A 16,131-nucleotide genomic window follows, 5' to 3' on the forward strand; every position below is an offset into this window, starting at 1 on the left:
GTCCAGCCATGATTTTGGATATTTGCATCCATGTTTCACTGCAAGCTGATATGCCATTTGTTTTACCTGTAATTTTAATCACCAAATATGTTAATATTTATGATATACTACATTTTAAATTGCCACCATTACAATTTTCTAACTTTCCCTTGTCTTATCCTTTAGCAATTTCTATCTGCTTACCTCACGTGGACACAGTCCATAAAATGCATCTGCAGCCCTTATCAGGTATTCTGTTAATCCTTTCTCTTGTTCATCAGTGAAAACCTTCTTTCTGCTATGGTATCCTACATGTGGGAGTTCCCACCATTTGCACAGACATTCACACCTATGGGCAATTTAGAATCACCCCACTGCTTTAATTGCATGTCTTCAGAAAGAGGGAAGTAACTGGAGTACTCGGACAGAACACAGATAAACATGGGGAGACCATGCAAACTCTACACAAAAGTAAAAGTTATTAATTCATTAATTGACCTGCACAAATTAAGCTACAAAAAAGTGACTTGTGCATTCCAACAGGAACTGGATTTAATAAAGTAGATAAATGAGAGTTAACACCAAGTGAAAGCGCCTGTGCAAATGGATTTACCTTCGAAACATACAGTGTTGTCTGTTTGTCAGTTAGAAAAAAACAACCCAAAAAAACCAAGCCAAAAACAAAACTGAAACCCAGTTGTAATTTATAGTGATCATACAAACCAAAACAGCTAATGAGTAGTTATTTCTTTATACTAACAATCAAAAGATGAAGGTATGAGACGATAAGACTACTAATGCAACTTTACAAATAAATCAGTCATACACCAAGTCATACAGCCAAGTGACTAGCATTTGTAGTTCGTGCAAATGCAATTAGCCCAGATAATAGAATAGAATTCCTTTTATAATGCTTTTTTTTTTAAAGAAAGGCAATCGATGCCTGTGCAGTGTGCGCAGCACTAGGCTGGTAAACCATTAACAGCTTGGTTTTTACAGTTTTTATTGGAGTTTTTTTTACAATACCCAGACATAAAATACAAACAGACAACATAAAAATAAATTTACTCTTTCTTCATGCACAGAAATTGTAGATGATTGACCTGCCTTATGTTACAGTTAATTATTAATTCTGTTATTTTGTCACAAAGAAAGCTCAGTAGAGCTTCAATAATTGAGAAATGAGAATTTCATATTTAAAAACATTTGTCAAACACAAAGTCAGCGTGATCTTTGTTGTACATTATCAACTAAATCACTTTTACAAGTAGAGTCTCTGTTGTCTGTAGCATCTGGTCCACATCGAGCACAAAACTTCCATATGTTCTCTGCTCGTCATCTAGTTTCGATTTGACATTTAATAGGTCATCTTTTTCTTTCAAAAAGTCAGGTGTGTTTTCCACTTGTCGAAGCTTCATCTTGTTCTCATTTCTCCCGGTCTCTATTCTTTCAAGCTGCTGTGCAAGTTGATCTCTGTGTTTCTCAAGCTCCTTCTTTAGTTCCGTCAGGGTGTTAATCACTGCATTTTTCTTTTCCAAGCCTATCATCAATCCAACACAGAAACATGTTAAAAAACCCCAAATTGGATTCAAGTGTAACATGGACAGATCACAGGTATAATTCAGGACTTTTTTCCAAACTCAGGGAAAGAAAACTCTTGAAGGGCAATATAGTAAATAAGCATCACACAAAGACAACAGGAAAGCCTATAACACTATTTACCATACAGAAAACTACACCTGTCTACAACTGCAGTTGGACTTAAGACATTCCAAGACTCTGTATATCTGTTTTTCTAATTTTGACAACACGTTTTCAATATGTAGTTGCCTTTAATATAGTATCTCAAACAGATTCATCGCCATTCCATTTTTCTCTGCCATGTTATAACATCCACTACATAATGACTGCATAACACACATCAATATTATTGTTTGACATTTTAAAATCAGTAAGTTGTAGGCATACATCCTTATACACACACACACACACACACACACACACACACGCACACACACACACACACACATAGCATATATAATTTTGTTACCAATTAATTAATTTGGTAATTAATTTTGTTGTTTTATATATACTTACACACACACACTATATATATATATATATATATATATATATATATATATATATATATATATATATATTCTGTTTGTCTATTTCTGTTTGGACAAACAGAAGAAGACGGCCGTAGTGATCGATGTAGCGGTTCCGAATGACAGCAATATCAGGAAGAAGGAACACGAGAAGCTGGAGAAATACCAGGGGCTCAGAGAAGAGCTCGAGAGGATGTGGAGGGTGAAGGTAATGGTGGTCCCCATGGTAATCGGAGCACTAGGTGCGGTGACTCCCAAGCTAGGCGAGTGGCTCCAGCAGATCCCGGGAATAACATCGGAAATCTCTGTCCAGAAGAGTGCAGTCCTGGGAACAGCTAAGATACTGCGCAGGACCCTCAAGCTCCCAGGCCTCTGGTAGAGGACCCGAGCTTGAAGGATAAACCGCCCGCAGGGGCGTGCTGGGTGTTTTTATATGTATATATATTTGTATAAATATAAAAATTCCCCACTCGCCCCAGTGGGCAGTCAATCCTTCAAGCTCGGGTCCTCTACCAGAGGCCTGGGAGCTTGAGGGTCCTGCGCAGTATCTTAGCTGTTCCTAGGACTGCGCTCTTCTGGACAGAGATCTCCGCTGTTGTTCCCGGGATCTGCTGGAGCCACTCGCCAGGCTTTGGAGCTACTGTACCTAGTGCTCCGATTACCATGGGGACCACCTTCACCCTCCACATCCTCTCGAGGTCTTCTCTGAGCCCTTGGTATTTCTCGAGCTTCTCGTGTTCCTTCTTCCTGATGTTGCTGTCATTCAGAACCGCTACATCGGCCGCTACACTACGGCCGCTACACTACGGCCGTCTTCTTCTGTTTGTCTACCACCACTATGTCCGGTTGGTTAGCCACCACCATTTTGTCCGTCTGTATCTGGAAGTCCCACAGGATCTTAGCTCGGTCATTCTCCACCACCCTTGGGGGGATCTCCCATTTTGACCTCGGCACTTCCAGGCCATATTCGGCACAGCAGCTGGATAGCGTAGTGGTTACGCTACATACCTTTGGAGCAGAGGATCGCAAGTTTGATTCCTGCCTGGGGCGTCTGTATCCAGTAAGGGTCCTAAGGCTAGACCCCCTATGCTAAACAAGCCTACCGCAGACATGAGCAAGACAGATAAATATAAAGGCACGTCGCCCGGATCAACAAGGTCCGCGTCAGGTGTTGAGGAACCAGGGCACCCTGGTGAGAAGTGGGCTACTGGAACAAGAAGGCAAGGTGGGCAAGAGATGAAAACAGGGCGTTGTTGGAATGCTACTACGCAAGTAACCCTGGCGGAAGGGGCTACATGAATAGGATGAGGGACATATATATATATATATATATATATATATATATATATATGCATTTACACAAATATAGTAACTTACACATAAATTGCACATCTAGAGACTGAAATTCTGACACATGAATATTATTTGATCTAAATTATTCCATTGTAGCTTTTGATGTATGTTTAGTGTCACTGTCTGTTGGAAGGTGAATCTCCTTCCCAGTCTCAAGTCCCTTGCATCCTCCAATAGGATTGTGCTGTATTTAGCTCCATTCATCTTCCCATCAACTCTGACTAGCTTCCCTGTCCCTGCTGAAGAAAAGCATCCCCAGAGCATGATGCTGCAACCACCATGTTTCACAGCGGGGATGGTGTGTTCAGGGAAATGAGCAGTGTTACTTTTCCGCCACACTTAGCGCTTTGGTCCCAAAACTTTACCTTTGGTCTGGTCTGTCATGTTATGCTGCGTAGCAGGCAGGATGAAGGACCCAAACGCAGGACTCAATGAAATCCAAGGAATATCCCAGGGAGGCAGCTTTATTTAGCCGGTACAAAACCTCTATCATGAGATACAAGGAAACTAATGGTAAACTGACTGATTTTATATAGCGCTTTTCTACTCTCCCAGAATACTCAAAGCACTGTATAGAACATGCCTCATTCACCCTCACACAAGCACTTCTAAACTCTAGTGCAATCTAACCAGTGTTCACACACATTCACACTCCGATGAACTCATCAGAGAACAACTTGGGGTATCTGGTATCTGGTGTAGGATATTTGGATATTTGGCAGACTGGAGGAAGCAAAGGATTGAACCACCAACCTTCTAATCAGTAGATGATTTGCTCTACCACCTGAGCCACAGCCACCCCACTAGAAGGTGGGAAACTAGAAGACTGGGAACACAAGAACCAGAACATTACCAGAAACATGGAGGAAACACACAGCATGATGAGGGTATGATGTGATGAAGGGCAGTGGAAAACACAGGGTTTAAATACACAAAGGAGTAATGAGTAAATGAAACAAAACAGGAGAGCACAGCTGGGAGTAATCAAACATAATGAGATGTGGAGAAAGCAAAACTGAAAACATTAACGGAGGACACAAAACAGTTTTTTACTCGTGTCCCTGTTTTTTACAGGGACACGAGTAAAAAAGAGAGTAAAAAAAAATGTAGGAGGAAGAGTACAAAACCTAAGATCTAAAAATCACTAAAGTGTAACCAGAAACTAACAGAGGCAAAGAATATAAATAATCAAAAACAAACACACTGAGTCACCAGACTCAGGACCATGACATTGTCTGACCAGAGTACCTTCTTCCACATGTTTACTGTGTCCCCTACATGGCTCCTGGCAAACTCCAAACATGACTTTTTATATCTTTCTGTCAACAATGACTCTTGCCACTTTTCCATATAGGCCAGATTTGTGGAATACACAACTTGCAGTTGTCCTGTGGACAGATTCTCCCACCTGAGCTATGGAAATCTGCAGCTCCTCCAGAGTGACCATCTGCCTCTGGAAAGCTTCTCTGACCAGTGCTCTTTTTGTTCAGTCTGTCAGTTTAGGTAGGGTTTGCAGTTGTAGCATACTTTTTCCATTTTTGGATTTCGATGGATTGAACAGTGCTCCTTGAGAGGAGTTCAAATGAGCACTGTTTTTTTATTAGGATCATTGGAGTACAGGAGGCTGAATACAAACGCATGCCACACATTCAGATTTGTATTTGCTTAAAATTATCAGGGGCCTGGAGGAGTCTTGCCAGGTTTGGTCATGACATTGCCTCTGCACCGGGGTCCTCTGCAGTTTCCAGCAGCCAAACCTGGTCAAAATCTGGGGCAGAGGAATACTTAAGGCCAGTGTCGCTTCTCCTTGTGCTCCTTGCAGTTTTGGATCTTCCCAGTCCTCAACTTTTTGCAGTTAGAACCCTCTGCACACTAGACTACCTGCTCACTGGCTGTTGGAACAGGATTGTTACTCACCATCTGCCTGCCCGTTTGTCCGCACTATATTGGATTGTTCAGCACCCTCTGGATTGACACTCCTGGTTTCATTCCACACAATCTCAATTCCCCACCTGGCTACCTACTGATACCCTTCCCCACTCTGGCTCACTCCTGATTTCTGTTTTTTGCTTGTCATCTTCCTACCTGTCCTCAGGCCATACTCCTTTGCTAACCCGTATCTTATGTGCTGCTTTGTGTTGGTCTATCACAGAAAATCTCAATAAAAAACACTGAAGTTTGTGGTTGTAAGGTCACAAAATTTGTAAAGGTTTAAGCGGTATGAATACTTTATCAAGTCACTATACACACACACACACACACAGACACACACACACACACTGCTAATTTTGGTCCAAATGGGGCTGAGACACTGTTGCGCCATAAGAAAGACAGTTATTAGAAATATTTCAAGAAAGCAGTTAATTTAATTATTAATGGTGCCTAGAGAAATAAGCTTAACATTAATTTTAAAATAATTTAACATAAATGTATACAATCTGTTAAATATTACCAAACTGTATTGGAAATCTTTCCATATATAAAACTGCTTGAACTCACAAGCAGTTTTCTTTTTGTCTTCATCTTGTGGCACTTCTACAGCACAAGCTAATGGACGATCTTCTCCTGTCTCTGCCGGTGCTGATTCCCTTGATTCTGAAATATATGTGTGATATAGTTATCATAACAAACTGAATATAAAAATGCAACATGTAAAAATTGGACTGGAAATGTGTGGTTTTTAATATATACAGAGACATAGTGATATTGATGATGTCTGCACAGAGTTAAGAAATGATAAAAAGACAAAACCCAACATAAAAGATGCACCAATTTGATATTGGAATCGTTGGGATATCGGTCCCATCCTAACATAGAAAGTTGGATTGGATATTGGTGACAAAATACCAATCTGCAGCCAAATCATTCATTTCAGTTTGTTGTTTATTACATCTAATATCAGCGGTTGTGTACTGGGTAGTAAGGGATGATGTAGCCAAGAATAAAGTAAGCCAATAGCAAAAGAACAGCAGTTTAAAGGTAATAATAAGTACACCAACATATGTGCAAAGAATCGCAACAACGGGCACTATGTTGTCAGGGGGGTCTGTGAGGTTGTGAGAGAAAGTCAGCTTCAGATACAAGCTGCAGAACTTAGCCTTAGCCTCTATTAATTTTGCACTCCTTCCAAGTGCTTTTTTTCTCCAATGTGTGCCTTTCTTTTGTTTTCTAAATGTTCCTGTAGTTTGCATATATTTCTCCTGTTTGTTATTACAGGGCAGCTGTGGCTACAACTGTAGCTTGCCTCTACCAGTGAGTGAATGAATAGTGGAATTGTAAAGTGCTTTGAGGGTCTTTGAGGCACTCCATTATTATTATATGACTCACGTGTATTTATTTTGCCTTTCAGAAGCTTGGCAATAATATTGTTTTATGTTGTCTGGAAATTATATGTGGCAATAGCAGCGGCCAAACCAAACTCATTAATACAAATAAAGCGTAACCAAATAAAAATAATAACAATGATAATGATACACTGAATGCTACTACAGATACATATGACTGCGGTTTCGATTAATTATTTCCACTGTTTCTGTTAAGGATTTTTTTTCTATAGATTTATTAAAATTGCTAGAAATCATAACATGAATTGTAACAGTTAAACAGCTGTCTCTTACCTGTGGACCCATTTTTGCAACAAGCAGAACAAGCAAATCCAGCAAGAACCAAAACAATGGTTGCAACAACAGCTAAGATGAAATAAAAGAAACAAAACTTGGTTTAATCTTTAAAAAAAAAAGAAAAAAATATTTGATGTATTTTTTTAAGTGACAAACAATATTTTAATACACAGTTCGTCAGTCAGTTTGAAAAGCAGTAATGTGAGCTCCAGTTTTCATGTCGTGACCGGGCACAGATTGTGTTTAACACAAATGCAGACATTTGCATACAACTGAAAGCAAGGCAAAAGGACAAACTGGACAAAGAGAGACTAGGACAATATATAAACACTCAAGAAAGTCGAGGCAGCTGGGAACAAATCAGGCATGATGAGATAGGTAAAGTGAAACTAAACACAACGCACATGAGACGATGAACTGTCAAAATAAGGCAGGAAACACATTAAGACGCAGACTAAGACACTCAGCCTGATGCAGGAGGAAAGTGAGAGAGCGAGAGCAACAGAGAGCACACGGAGACAGAGAATTTACATAGTTAACAGACACAACTGGCTACACTTAGGGAATCTTGGGGAGTGCACACAGAGGCGAGACCATGACTAAGACAAGTGACCTAGATACTGGAACTGGGTATAAAACAAACATGGAGACAACAGATTTGGGGAAAAGAACACAGCCCAGAAGGAGACATGACTGAGCTGAGAGAGCAACAGACAGCTAGGGAGAAACAGAGACATGACAAAGGAAAAGGGCAAAAAAACAAAACGTGGAGACAAGGCGGACTTCACAGGGAGACATTAATAACTAACATAGGAAACTAGATGCTAGGGGAAACTCTAAGGGGGAATTACTCAAACGTGATGTATGACAAAATAAGGCTAAATATATCACAAAGACGACTTGAAGAAACTATATAAACATTAACCAACCATAGAACTCATAACACACAAACTTGGAAATCCAATAAGTTGGATGCTTATTGGATGCTGGGTCACACATACAGGATCATGACATTTCATGCATCTGCACAACTCACCAATTATTGTTAACATCATAAATCTAAGAGCAAAGTAGTCAGCTTGTTGTAGTTGAAATATAATTACACTGAAGAGAGCCACAAGAAAATGTTAAGTGCATGCAGTTGCTTACCTAATAGCACTCTGCTGGGTGTGAATAATGACCAGTCATTTGGGGTTGTTTTGTAGCCTTCAAATATAGCATAATAACAGAAAATACAATGAGATAACAAAAACAAAACAAAAACAAAACAACAATCATGACATTTAAACAGTAATAAGAATTATTGCATGGGATACAATGCACCTCATCCCAGTTTAAACCCTACAGAGGGAAATGATGCACGAACGAATTTAATGATAACTGAGTTCTGACGATTTGGTTCTATGGCTTATTTTCTCGGTAGATGAAAAACATGTTTAAATTGTGTCTGATTAACAACATTTTTTTTTTCATCTCTAACTCTGTCGGTTTGCCTATTAGCTGAGTTTACTGAAGTACTCACTTACCTGATGCTGTTTCGATGTCAGATGAGGCCATCTCTTCGCCTGTGAAAGTGGCAGACATAATAGCTTGGAGGGAATTCCTTTCATATTACAACAGATAAAATAAGGCACTTATCGTTTTGGAGATAGACATATAATATTATTATATTTAGTATAATTTTAGAATTTAGCTCTTGTGAATAATCCAAATAATACATTTGCCATATATAAGCTTTTAGATCACCTAAATTGACTGTAATTAGTCAGAGAAATGGCAGCTTAGAGTTTTTAACTCACCTAAAGCTTTTGATAGAGTAAGACTCATCCGGACACCACCCTTAAAAATGTATATCTTTGTAATGTATTACTGGTTTCATGGATAACTCACCTCCACAAGTTGATATACAGATGCACATGGTAATGAAGATGAGAGTGAGGGGGGAAAGCGATCCATTGAAGCCATTGATGACAAAATTAAGAGAAAATCCATCCTTTAGATAAAATAAAGGTTTCAAAGATCCAAGTATCCCAAAATTTTTAAACAACATCAGATGTTGCAATGCACCTCATAAAAACTAGAGCCAAAACTAAATAAATAAACAACAAAAACAGCAGAAAAATAACAAGTTTATACACACTTGTATACATCTAAACACTGGAACAGTGTATTTATCTTTTCTGGGTGCCCTAGTCTTTTAGGTTAAGACATCAAGACACACAAAATATTAAAAATAAAAACAAAAGGACTGAATAAAATTCTGCATTCTCTCTCTATCAGTCTGATAAAAGATTTTACATAAAATTTCATCAAACTGAGGAGTGCCTTTTTTCTTAAAAAACTAAACAAAAGTCTATGATAGCTACATTCTGTCTTTTCCTTTTTCATTACCTCTTCCTCTTGCTGTGTTTTCTGTTTCTTGTAACATTTTAATGAAAGATGAAGTTCTTTATTGTCCATCCCAGCTTTCTCTTTATGTATTAAACTAAAAAGAGATGCACAAAACAGATTATCTTTTAGTTAAAAATGAATTTGGTTATAGTTAGATAACTATAATTTGACTATACATTCAGCTTCAATATATCATCTCAAACATAGTTTCCTACCCCTTTAATACCACATTTATTTAAAAGGGATTTAATATATATATATATATCACCAATAAACAACTGTTACTTTCCCACGGTAAAAAAAAGACAGAAAAAATGTAAATGGAAGACTTATCACTCGCGCGTTCATGACACTGATTCAGTAATAATGGATGAGACTAAATCACGTGGGTGAAAAGTACAATAGTGCACAACAATACAAGAGAGAAGTATTGAAAGAATTCGTTTTTCCTAAAACTGTGCCTTGAATCTAAGTACAATTTTATCAGTAAAAGCAAAGTTCAAAGTCCAGCTAGGGTCTTTGTTTTATAGTTTAATGTGAAACTACCAAAATTGTATAGACAGATATTTCTAGTAATTACATTTTCCCATTGCCACAAGAAATTAAAAAAACAAAACACAAAAAAACAAAACATTTTATGTTAACATCTACATACCTGATAGATGTATGAAAGCTTCGCTCAGTTTAGGGTGCAGTGTTGAGCACACTATATATATATATCCTCAAATACAATGCATTGTACTTTAACCCTGCTCAGTGGTAACTGAAAAGGGTGTGTTCACCCAGTTTTATTGTCACTGGCCTTGGACTACTGAATTAGATGCACTCCTACACACACACACACACACACGCATGCACACACACCCAAAACAAATTAACAGTGAAACACTTACTAAAATTAAATAAAACAAATAAATAAAACTTCTGGATATCAGTAATAGCAAGTAATAAAATCTCATAACAGCAGTTAATGCAGTTCTTCCTCTATTTTCTTGTATAGTACAATAGCAATAGGCTCCTACTGATCAGAGGAGCTATGTTCCTGGGGGCAGTGTCTAAAATCATTGAATATCAGTTAGATGTAGTTAATGAACAGCTTGGATTTTGGAATCATCCTCCTGGAGAGCGGCTCGACTCTGTTTTACTCTCAAATTGGTACAATTGAAATTGGTACACTACAGCTCGCCCCCTCAGCTGTAGTGGGAATACTTGTACCCTAATATGCAGGTATCTTGGGTATGATCTGGAGGGTGCCCCACCCTCTCTACTTTTAAAATTAGGCTTAAAATTTTCCTTTTTGGTAAAGGATATACAGTGATTTCCTAGTGTTTTGTATATTTGTCACACGTGCATGTTTCTGACCATCAACCAAATATTGATATTAGATAAAGATAGCCTGAGTAAAAATAAAATACGGCTTTAAATGATGATTTTATTGATTAAGGGAGAAAAGTTATCCAAACGTACCTTCGTCCTTTGTGAAAAAATAACTGTGTCACGGTCCTCGGTCATTTGACCCAGTGTTTTGTGTTAAATATTATTTTCTTATGTTCTAGTGTGCTCCCTCTGTTTAGTGTCTAGTCATGCCTGCCTGTGTGTTCCCTCTATACTCTGTCAGTATCGTGTCTCTGAGTTCAGTTTGTGTATTTCCTGTTTTACTTTGAAAGTCTGTGTCTGATGTCACTGTTTTGCAGCCTCCCTGTCTCGTCACGGTTCAGCCATTGTAACAACTCTTATTGTGGTATACCACCACTGGGGGGGAGGGGGGGCTACTATTGTAGTAGTTGGGGTAGACTCCTAGGCTGTAGCTGTGTCCCAATTCAGGGTCTGCATCCTTCAGTGGACCCGGCATTAGCAGTCTATGTGGGCCGGGTCTTCCGAAGACCGAAAAGGCCGGAAGTCAGAGGCATGTGAAATAGGATGGCCTAGCCTCCTTCACGCTGCTCAGGTTTGTTTGATTTGATAAGTATCTGAGGCTGAGACCATGGGACTGTAAAAACATGATTGTTGGGCTTCATTTCTGTACTGAACAGTCATTTTAAGATTAGCTAGTAAATAACAATTAGCTAATCTTGTTCATGAGACTAAATTCTCTCACTCTGGTAATGTAAATATAATATGGCCAATATTAAAGTTATTATTACATTAATCATTATAAGTTATTAACCCTTTAAGACCTACCATAGAACTAAGTCCACCAGAGCTTATATTATACTTTTACATGTTGGGAGCATTTCAAGTTGCTATACATCAATACAACCATTATAGCCCAAATTTTAATAATATGTATGCATTAAGTGCATGGAAATTACATAAATTGCAAGAAAGTGCAATAAACTACAAAAAAATTTGAAATCGTTTTTGTTTTTTTAACATATATTTCTAGTTAGAGAAATTTAAGAGGCTTATCCCTCAAAACTGTAAATAAAAAATAGTTTCCCACCACAGGAAATTTATTTTGAGTGTCTTCATAGTTTTATTTTTGAAATACACCAATTTTTATACACTGCAGGAAAAACGAAAATAAATATTATAATGCAAATTTGCAAAAAAACAGCATATGCAACAAAACAAACTATTTCCAGCAGTGCAATTTGAGTTCTAAGCATCCCAGAAACGACACAGAAAGTCATAAAATCAAACATAAGTTTTAAAAACACAAGTATAGGCTCATGAGGCCCTGATGGTAAAATACTACATTTCCGCGAAAATGACGTCACTTCCGGTTTCGGGCAGGTAATTGCGGACATGGATAGTTCACGCTGACGTCTATTCCAACGTAGGAAGTGTTACAAACAGCCGATCGGATCGGCAAAGCGTGTTTCTGGAATATTAAGGTTTTTTTTGATGCAAGCGCTTTTTATGCAGTTTTTGCAAAGCTATATGTGGAAGGAAACTGTGACCTAGGACAAGCTGATGGCATAAGATGTAAGTACAACTCCTCCGGTTTCATATGGAAAAAAAATTATTGCGCTAGCTTACGTGGTTGCGGTTCTACAAGGATTTAAAAGTAGTTGTGCAAAACGGAGCGTGCCTGCTCTGACCGGTTTTAAAGGGTTAAAGCAGTGAACTTGAATTCTGTGTCAAATACTGAGCTTTAGTAAAAATTCAAGTTTCAGTTATTTATATTTCCTATCACCTTAAAACTCCATTCAAAGACAAGTATCTTTGACAGTGTATATATAGATTTATCAGATATAAGCAGTGTTGGGAAGGTTACTTTTAAAATGTATTCCACTATAGATTACAGAATACATGCCCCAAAATGTATTTTATAATGTATTCCGTTACGTTACTCAATGACAGTAACTTATTCTGAATACTTTGGAATACCTATTATATTATCGTGCTTTTTACAACTACATGAATGTCCTGTTGCTGTGTGAATTATGACTTTTACTGAAGGTTACTCGCCATACCAATACTGACTAGATTTTTAAATGTTAATATAAAATGAGTAACAGTAGGGTGGACATTAGGTAAGGCTGCACTTTTTGCAGCGATCTCATATAGAAAACTATTCCGCGCATATATAAAACAGGTCCGCGGCTCCAAACCGTTGTATAGGGACCTCTGGCTAATACGTTGGGTTTGTGTTGGGCTCGTAGCTGAAAACTAGCTTTACTTTGTTGTGTGGGTCAAGTTTGCTAGCGAGAGACAGAGAGGCATTGAAAGGCTGCTCCAACGGAACTTATTGTTTCGGAGGAAAACACGAACACAGTGTACAGTCGAGTCTTAATAGCGTACTTACAACTGGGCTCGTCAGGCACTGTATTTGGCTGCAGTGGTTATTATTATATTTACATGCTTCCAGCTCCCGTTTCTGCTCGATGACAGCTCGTACTTTTCCTTTTTCTCCCTCCCTCGCTCACAGACACATAACGGGTATGGCAGTCCATTCTCCCTGCAGACTACATTGCCCATGAAGTTACATTCTTTAGGGCTATACCTGTAACACTCTGCCTATTGCATTCATATTAAATCATTTTTGTGAATATTTTTTTAAAATATTTCTTCACATCATTATGCGGGCTGCAAGTAGAGGTGACATGGGCCGCGAGATTGAGACACAGGCATTAGAGCCTCTTAATGCGTGTTTTGTTTGGGGCGTGGAAACCAAAAATAGAGAGGGCATAGCCGAACATATGAAACAGGAAAATACCGCCGTGTAAGCCCTTTATTTCAACAAAGTAACTGTATTCTGAATACCAGCTTTTTAAACGTTAACTGTAATGGAATACAGTTACTCATATTTTGTATTTTAAATATGTAACGGCGGTACATGTATTCCGTTACTCCGTTACTAAAAAGAAAATGTATGAGCTGTGATAACTGTTTCTGATAAAATGAAGAGTAGACTGATATATTAAAGATTCCTTTATTGGGTGAGAAAATCAGACCATGTCATAACTGCTTTAAGTCATACAGAATAGATATCAGAGCCTTAAACAGGCTGACTTCTGCTAAATGGGTCAAACTGGGCAGAAAGTACACAAACACATAACATCCTTATAGAATATGATGTAACACTATAGATCAACTTGCCTCAGAATATATAAAGCATATAAACAATTACAGCAATATGATGCAACAAACACAGCAGTGCTACTAATCCCAAATACTCAAAGCTTCATAGAATTGAAACAAACATTTATTTTTAGGTCCATTCTGCTGCTGATACATACTTTAGGTTTCTGAATGTTAAACTTGTTGCTGCCTTTCATAGTGTGTAACTTGAAGGCCCTGAGTACTTTCTCCCACACTGAAAACACTGGAATGATCAAATTATTTGAACATTACCTAATAAGGCTGATTCAGGACAGACAATTAGTTATTCTAAACTTTTCTAGCAGTCCTTCACAAACAGGGAACAGTCTGTCTATTCTCTCCATCTGTCAGCTGCTGCTGGCTCTTCCTCCTCCTCTTCCTCACACACTGCTGAGTTTGTCCTGGTGGATCATCAGGGGTGCAAAGCGTCACAGATGATGTGCAGCAGTGGGTCCCTCAGTCTGTCCTCACTCTGGACACTTGCAGTCGTCACACATGGAAATCAAATGTGTGATAAGCTGCAGAATTCAAACACAAGTGTAACTTATAAATACATGTTCATACTTTTATTCCACAGTCAGAGAGAAAGAAACAGAGAGAGAGTGCAGGACAGACAGACAGGTGACAGTCTCAGGTGTAGACACTGCTACAAAACAGCACAGGAGAAGGAGGATTTAGTGTTTGTGTTATTACTGCTCTGAAGGTTTAAGCATAGTTTGCTCAGTAGAAACCAACTCAAACACTGTTTGTATGGCAGCTGACCTAGCTCCTCTAGAGTTTGTCAACCCTGAAAATAACTTTTCAGTATCTGTAAACTCTGGGTCTAGCATCTCTGAGTCTGCAAGTTCTGAAATTGCACATTCAAAGACTGTTTTCTCCGAGGCCACATCCTATGGATAAGAAAGACTCTTTTGGTGTTGCTCCTTCTTACCCGGGGGTAATAATAATTGGGACTGTGAATTTAAAGGACTGTTTTTCGCCCACTCATTCCCACAGGGAACTAATACTATGAAGGCTTTAGCTGCTTCCCAAAGGCTAGCCTTTTTAGAGACTGTCACTCTCTCCAGGGCCTTCCCAGAGGCTGGGTTTCAGCCCTCAGCTGACTCTGGACCCCAGGAAACTAAGAAGCCAGCACAACCTGTGTCACATGGGAACTGCAGGGTCGTCTCAGCAATCAGTTTCCACTAAGAGCTCGGGCGAGTTAAGAGCTTTAACTATGGCTACATGGAAGAAAACAACAAACCACCTACAGTGAAGTTGGGAGAGGACTCAAATGACTTGGGGTTAAATGCCATCCAGTCCTGGTGTTTACTTCGGCATCTACCACTCATCTTTGGAGACTTAGTTTGTCCAAATTATCAGCACTGGTATTTGCTTTGGACTGGGGCTGTGAAATTACAGAGACTCTTCAGCTACCAATCAACACCAAGGTGTTAAATGTTAGATGGGCAAAACACCATGGGAATATTTATGGTGCAGATTTAGTTGTTTGTGTAGCCCGGGTATATTTTATGGGGCTAAGTTTTATTTCCAGTTGGATATATCTGAATAGTTCTGTTGTTGATTTTACTGTGTTGGTAGTAGTTGTTGTTGTAGTAGTGATAAGGAAGTGTGTTTAGGTGCTTTTACTTTGAAAGGAAGTGAGCGGAAGGAGAGACAGAGGAGCGGAGCCGACGGCTGAGTAACAGAGCGTGACTGTGAGGTGGTGCGGCCCGGACTGGTTTGCACTGTTGCCTCGAAATATCCCTAGTTAGCGGCGTGCTAACTTGGCTAATCGGAGTTACCCCTAAAGGCGGACTTCACTGGGCGTCACCTGACCTGCACGGAGTGGGAGGCTACTGACTGCCAAGGCGGGCCTATCAGGTTTGCTGCTTAAAAGGAGTAAGCGTGCAGCTCAGCGACCTAAGGAACGGACCTCTCGGCGTGCCGTGAGTGTATTGTGGACAAAAGACTAAGGTTTCCAGGTAGGAGCACCATTTTGTTTTCTTTTAGGACCGTTGGTTCCTACGCACCCTAGCATCGATCCAGGCCTGCACCGAGGAGACTTGGGAAACTGGGTGGTGTGAGAGTGTGTGTGTGTGTGGGGCCCATTACAGTAAAGAACTGTGTAACTGTTATTATTGTTATAT

The 16,131-nt window shown here is 39.2% G+C and overlaps 1 protein-coding gene across 1 annotated transcript; it reads right to left on the minus strand.

Moving 5' to 3' along the window:
• Positions 1-524: 524 nt before the first annotated feature.
• LOC147334636 (uncharacterized) lies at positions 525-10,137 on the minus strand. Its single transcript, XM_086273670.1, has 8 exons — positions 10,110-10,137; positions 9,455-9,548; positions 8,954-9,056; positions 8,590-8,628; positions 8,213-8,269; positions 7,061-7,132; positions 5,943-6,038; positions 525-1,519 (listed from the first exon to the last, which is right to left on the minus strand). The coding sequence occupies exons 2-8, from the start codon at positions 9,521-9,523 to the stop codon at positions 1,230-1,232; spliced, it is 726 nt and encodes a 241-aa protein (XP_086129796.1). The 5' UTR covers positions 9,524-9,548; positions 10,110-10,137; the 3' UTR covers positions 525-1,229.
• Between the last annotated feature and the right edge of the window lie 5,994 nt (positions 10,138-16,131).

The sequence above is a fragment of the Aulonocara sp. 'chitande type north' Nkhata Bay genome, linkage group LG3, assembly GCF_057382095.1.
Source record: "Aulonocara sp. 'chitande type north' Nkhata Bay isolate Kocher_YH1m ecotype deep benthic linkage group LG3, A_spYH_male_GT1.1, whole genome shotgun sequence".
NCBI classification, from domain to species: Eukaryota; Metazoa; Chordata; class Actinopteri; order Cichliformes; family Cichlidae; genus Aulonocara; species Aulonocara sp. 'chitande type north' Nkhata Bay.

Bases quoted from the DNA above. Each gene is read 5' to 3' on its own strand.
- LOC147334636 (XM_086273670.1), bottom strand. From the start codon at position 9,523: ATGGACAATAAAGAACTTCATCTTTCATTAAAATGTTACAAGAAACAG. The intron at 8,629-8,953 runs GTGAGTTATCCA...CCACTTTCACAG, and splicing joins CTGTATATCAACTTGTGGAG to GCGAAGAGATGGCCTCATCT. The intron at 1,520-5,942 runs GTGAGTTCAAGC...GATTGATGATAG, and splicing joins AGACAAAAAGAAAACTGCTT to GCTTGGAAAAGAAAAATGCA.